Source organism: Panulirus ornatus, chromosome 16 (genome assembly GCF_036320965.1).
Source record: "Panulirus ornatus isolate Po-2019 chromosome 16, ASM3632096v1, whole genome shotgun sequence".
In the NCBI taxonomy this organism is placed as follows: domain Eukaryota; kingdom Metazoa; phylum Arthropoda; class Malacostraca; order Decapoda; family Palinuridae; genus Panulirus; species Panulirus ornatus.
In genome coordinates, this window is record NC_092239.1 from 7,003,185 (window position 1) to 7,009,184 (window position 6,000).

At 44.5% G+C, this 6,000-nt stretch overlaps 1 protein-coding gene across 3 annotated transcripts in view; it reads right to left on the minus strand.

Moving 5' to 3' along the window:
* LOC139754096 (carbonic anhydrase-related protein 10-like) overlaps nt 1-5,615 on the minus strand; it is a 300,369-nt gene extending 294,754 nt beyond the window's left edge. Inside the window, exons 1-2 of one of the 3 annotated variants that reach the window (XM_071671174.1) lie at nt 5,573-5,615; nt 4,264-4,747 (exon numbers count right to left, since the gene is read on the minus strand). In XM_071671174.1, coding sequence (XP_071527275.1) covers nt 4,264-4,432 — 169 coding nt within the window. In that variant the 5' untranslated portion in view covers nt 4,433-4,747; nt 5,573-5,615. Of the gene's footprint in view, nt 1-4,263; nt 4,863-5,308 lie in introns of those variants that run through there. The other 2 variants (XM_071671173.1, XM_071671172.1) reach the window with 2 other exon arrangements.
* Between the last annotated feature and the right edge of the window lie 385 nt (nt 5,616-6,000).

Below are 6,000 nucleotides of genomic sequence, written 5' to 3' on the forward strand. Positions count from 1 at the left end.
CCATCACACACTCCATCTGCATATCATGATTGCATACAACGCACCCTCCTCTCAGCCACGCACTCCGTCCATTCCACCATAATTACCACTTGTCTTATTACCAGAGCAAGTGTAATCAATCTCAGATATTTTTTTCCCGTTTAATACCCAATCTTTGGCTCATTATATCAAGAAGGGGGAGTCATGATAGAGATATTTTCCATTTTCTACAAGGTATTTTTTTTTTTTTTTTTGAAGATACTTCTGAATTACTAGAGTTAGTCTATTCATGAAGGGAGTTCTTCGACTTTGAAGGAGTTCCAAGGGCCGGGTGCGTTCACCACCAAGGAGGGAGGGAGGGAGGGAGGCCTTAAGGGGACTTGCCTCACCGTATATATAGGTTACTGCCTTCGTCTCTAACCCTCCACCGCTTCCCCACCTCCCCCAAGCAGCCGACAGACGTATTCCTGGTCCATTGACGGAAAGGACTGACACACTTATCCTTGACCTTTGACCCGACAGACGCCAAACTATGCGGATCTCTTCTCTGACTGGTAGTCTGGTATATCTCCCTAGCTTTAGGAAAAAGAAAATAAATATCCACTCGCTTGTTTTAACACATAAATATATTGCATCTGTCCCAGACAAGATATCTCTAGCGACCTTCATATGTAGGTCAGGGGGAGGCGAGAACGTGGATGTGTGGAATGTGAGAGGCGAGTGTGAGAAGGGTATATACTGATGGCTTTCAATACGTTTACTTTTTTTTTTTTTAATCTTAATTGTTTCCAGTGTCCGGCGTTAACGAGAACAGGTGAAAACATGGCTTACTTCTCCAGCTGTCACGTATAATACACCGAAAACCACGGCCCTCTATCACCAACCAAGCCCCACAGACCTTTTCGTGGTTTCCTCTGACCGCTTCATATGCTTTGATTCAGGCTAGTGACAGTACGTCGCTCCCTGTATATCACATCGATCCAATTCATTCTATCCCTTGCACGCCTTTACACCCTATCGCATGTTTGGACCTAAAGCACTCAAAACCTCTCGCACTCCACCCTCCTATCTTCAATTCGGTCTCTGCTCTTGTCAACCTCTCCACACTCACACTCTCCATACGTCCACACCATTTTGGCACACTCCCTCAACAACACTGTTCTTAATACCACACCTCTCTCTCTCTTACTCTATCATTTTCTATTGGATCACCCCTTGTCACACCACATATCGTGCTCAATAATTTCATTTCGAGAGAGAGAGAGAGATCTAAAGCACGTATTAACACGCTCAATCGATCGCGTTACTGGGATTCGAACCCGGGACACATGATGGGGCAACCAATGACCACGACCGTTACGCCACGAAGACTTACTCGGCCTAACAGTTAAATTATGCCATTTGTGCTCAGAGGGTCGTACCGTTGTGCTCAGGGGGTCGTACCGTTGTGCTCAGGGGGTCGTACCGCTGAGCTCAGGGGGTCGTACCGTTGTGCTCAGGGGTTCGTACCGTTGTGCTCAGAGGGTCGTACCGTCGTGCTCAGAGGGTCGTACCGTTGTGCTCAGGGGTTCGTACCGTTGTGCTCAGAGGGTCGTACCGTTGTGCTCAGAGGGTCGTACCGTTGTGCTCAGGGGGTCGTACAGTCGTGTTCAGAGGTTGGATAACCCACACATTATCTGGTATACGCACAGTATGCGTTCATGTCCTCCCTATGGATCCTTCGCTATATCTGCGTAATTCAGTCTATGTTAATTTCTATAGCAGCTCACATGACCCGACGCCATGCCTAACCCAAATTCTTTTTTCTTTTTCTTTCTTTCACTGTTACTGAAGACCGTAGCTATTTATACACTGGCTTCATAGAAAGAAGCAGCTGTGGTTCCCTAAAGAACGCATATATATATATATATATCTTTTTTATACTATTTGCCATTTCCCGCGTTAGCGAGGTAGCGTTAAGAACAGAGGACTGGGTTTTTGAGGGAATATCTTCAACTGGCCCCCTTCTCTGTTCCTTCTTTTGGAAAATTTAGAAAAAAAAAAAAAACGAGAGGGGAGGATTTCCAGGCACCCGCTCCCTCCCCTTTTAGTCGCCTTCTACGACACGCAGGGAATACGTGGGAAGTATTCTTTCTCCCCTATCCCCAGGGATATATATATATATATATATATATATATATATATATATATATATATATATATATATATATATATATATCACAGATATTTCAGGCTTGCCTGTCGGCTCGTTCCCTCTCTCTCTCTCTCTCTCTCTCTCTCTCTCTCTCTCTCTCTCTCTCTCTCTTGCTTTATGTCTATCGACTTCTCCATCCGTCTACCGAATCTATATCTCTTTGATATGCATGTCTGACCACACCACAAGAAGGCTTACACATGCAAGCACAACCATAATTAGACGAAACACACACACACACACACACACACACACACACACACACACACACACACACACACACAGTGATGCGAGACAGAAAAAAAAACAGAAAAAGAAAAAAATATTTCCACACACGCACAAATAAAAACATACACAACTAACCAAAATCCTGTGTAAATACAGTTTAAAAAAACACACACACACACATATATATATACGAATAAACACACACACACACACACACACACACACACACACACACACACACACGAGTTCTCCGAAACATGAAAAAGACTGCGCAGCCAAATGCGGCAACGCTACATTTAGCGAGAAATATGTTCCGAGATGTAAAGGAATGGCTCTATGGTAGCAGAGTAGCGGATGAACAAAACAACCTGATCGACCAAAAATTGTACATTGCTCACGACTTACAAAAGTCTCAAAAATGTGTGTGTTGTGTCGTCGAGAAATGTACAAGAGATGGGGGTCACACCACGAGTGCTTAAAAAAAGAATGAAAAAAAATTAACCCCCTCCCTGCATCGTACAAATCATTACTGAAACAAAGACATGACAAAAAATACATACAAATCAATATCTATGTTTATGTTCGCCACCGTCAACTCCTGTGACCTGACATCCCTCGACCCCAGGTTGTATGTACACTGAAACAAAGACATGACAAAAAATACATACAAATCAAAATCTATGTTTATATTCGCCACCGTCAACTCCTGTGACCTGACATCCCTCGACCCCAGGTTGTATGTACAGATCAAGACAAAACACATTTGATTCCATCCGCGCTCGTTACACACCCCGGTACCAGACCAGCCTCATTCCCAGCCATTGTGAACATTATCAATAATCAGTAAATCATCACCCTCCACCCCACTGCCTGGGCAAAATGGGTTTGTTAAACTTCACTCTTCCCCTCTTTATGCCCTTGATATCACTAATGATTAGGTTTTATGCTTTCTGTTTGTACATATATATATATATATATATATATATATATATATATATATATATATATATATATATATATATATATATATTGGAAAGGATCACAATTTTGCGCATGATCAAGATATTCCTATGAGTCCACGGGGAAAATGAAATACTTATCGTGTTTTATTTTCCCCGTGGACTCATAGGAATATATATATATATATATATATATATATATATATATATATATATATATATATATATATATATATATATATATATATATCACTCTTACAAATAACAAGAAATATACCTACACGATGCTAAATGACAGCATCAAACTACATAAGAATTATAAATATACACACCACAGTCATAATCCCTTACAGTGTGAGGTATACACAACCAGACACCAGGTAAATATGAACATACATATCACAAATACACCACACGAGATACACGGGGCAGCACCATTTCAGAACTGGACCACATATACATACCTTGACCCATCATACTAAAATCAGATCTGTATTATTACTGAGAATTCATTTTCTTTTTTTTTAGGTATGCGACCAACTAGGCTAATCACCTTGTCTAAGAGATAATTAATTACATTAGTCATTGTCTAAGAAAAATAATTACATTAGCCATAACAGCTGAAGAACTACGTACCACGAGATGAAATCAATTATACAGATGACATACAAGTCAGTACACACACACACACACACACACACACACACATACACGATAGGAATACAACAACAGAACGAAAATTTATCCACAGCCAAATGTAATCCTAGAATACCTTCGTTTAGGGTAAACATTTCCGCTCAGAAATCCCCGCTCGCCACAGAAAACGCGAGGCGGTATGGCGAGACACACACACACACACACACACACACACAGACACTAGCGCCTCCGTCGCCCCCGACTCACCTGCGGCAGACATCGTTATCAAGAGGAGGAGGAGCAACGTGGCGGCGGCAGCAGCCGCTGCTCCAGCGGAGGGCAAGAGCAACATCGAGACCAGAGTCTGGCGTCGTCTGGGATGCCTAGCCGCTGTGTTGCCCCGGCTGGCGATCTTGGCTCTCTGGGAACACGCCATCAGGACGAGATGCCGCCACCGCGGGAGGGAGGGAGGGAGGGAAAGGAAAGGAGGAGGAGGGAGGTGTGTGTGTGTATGTCGCTGGAGGGAGGAGGAGGAGGGAGGGTTGGTGTGGTGCCCTTCTGGTCTCACGCCGTGGTTCGCACTGCTACGCCACCCGAGGGGATCATCATCCGCCACACGGGGTTCAGCTAGGCTAGGCTAGGCTGGGCTGGGGGTTAGGAGGAGGAGGAGGGAGGAGTGTGGATGGTGCTGTCTGTTGATGATCCTCCAGTCTCTCACATATTAGTTAGTTCCTTCGAGGCGAACTTCTAACTGGTGGTTTGAGGTTAGAGATGTGTATCAGTAAATGTTCTGACGACGACTTTGATGATGGAGAGGGAGAGAGAGAGAGAGAGAGAGAGAGAGAGAGAGAGAGAGAGAGAGAGAGAGAGAGAGAGAGAGAGAGAGAGAGAGAAAAATAATAATAATAAAAAAAGCTAATAACTAAATACTGATGATTATATGACTCTCCTTCTTCTCCTTCTTCTTCCTTTTTGGTCGAAAAAAAAAAATGTATCGTTTATATTCTCGCGCGAAGCCTATGTGAATGTATAACAACTATACCGATATTAAGCTCTGCGTACATCAAACTAAGACGTTCGCGAGGCAATCAGCGGTTCACAAGAGCCCGGGTACTAGTTCAGACTGGCAGGAAGGAGGTAGAAGAATATCAAGATTCGCAATAGAAGAAAAAAATATAAATATATGATGAAAATGAAGGAACTGTATCTCTGTCTTTCTCTCTCTCCCCCAAAACCCTGAAAAACCCTTGTTAATCAATTGTACAAGCCATAAAGTTGACCAGTTTCATCATGGAGTAGGTGTGTTCGTCACCTGCAGTGTAACACCACCACATCAGGGTTTATTTTCTTCCTCTATATATATATAAAAAGTCCAGAGTTTCTTCATGGGTTGTGGAAGTTTGGTGGAAGGGTTTTTTTTTTTTTCCACCACCGGTCCGGCGCCACCTGCAGCCACTACACCATCACCATCACTGGACAGAGTCACTTCAAGACACAAGGAAAGTACGGAGGCGGCGGCAGCGATGGGCGGGAGAGTCGTCGGGGAAGCTGGCTGCGACAGCCACACACGCCCTACCTCGACGACGGCAGGACCTGCACTGCGCCTCCCAGCTCCCTCGCCCACCCTCTGACCGACCCTCCTGCCGCCAAGAGCTCACCACCTGGCCCTGTGGTGCTCCACGCCAGCCCATCACACGTCCTCCTTCCCCAACATAGATGGAAAAATCATGTAGGAAACGATGAAGGACAGTTTTCTAAAGCAGACGGTGAGGCCGCTACAAGAACCTCATTTCCTGACTCACGAGGCCTTCCAAGACGTACCTGACCCTGATACGATGATCTCGTGTCCAAGTGTCATCAGGACCTGGTATACCACAGTGCCATGATAATACCAACAGTGAGGACACGAGTAATACCAGCTCTGGTCGCCTACGATCCCCTCCTTCCTCACTGGTAGCCCCAGGACCAACCTTCCTCTCAGCCGTGGTAGCCCCAGGACCAACC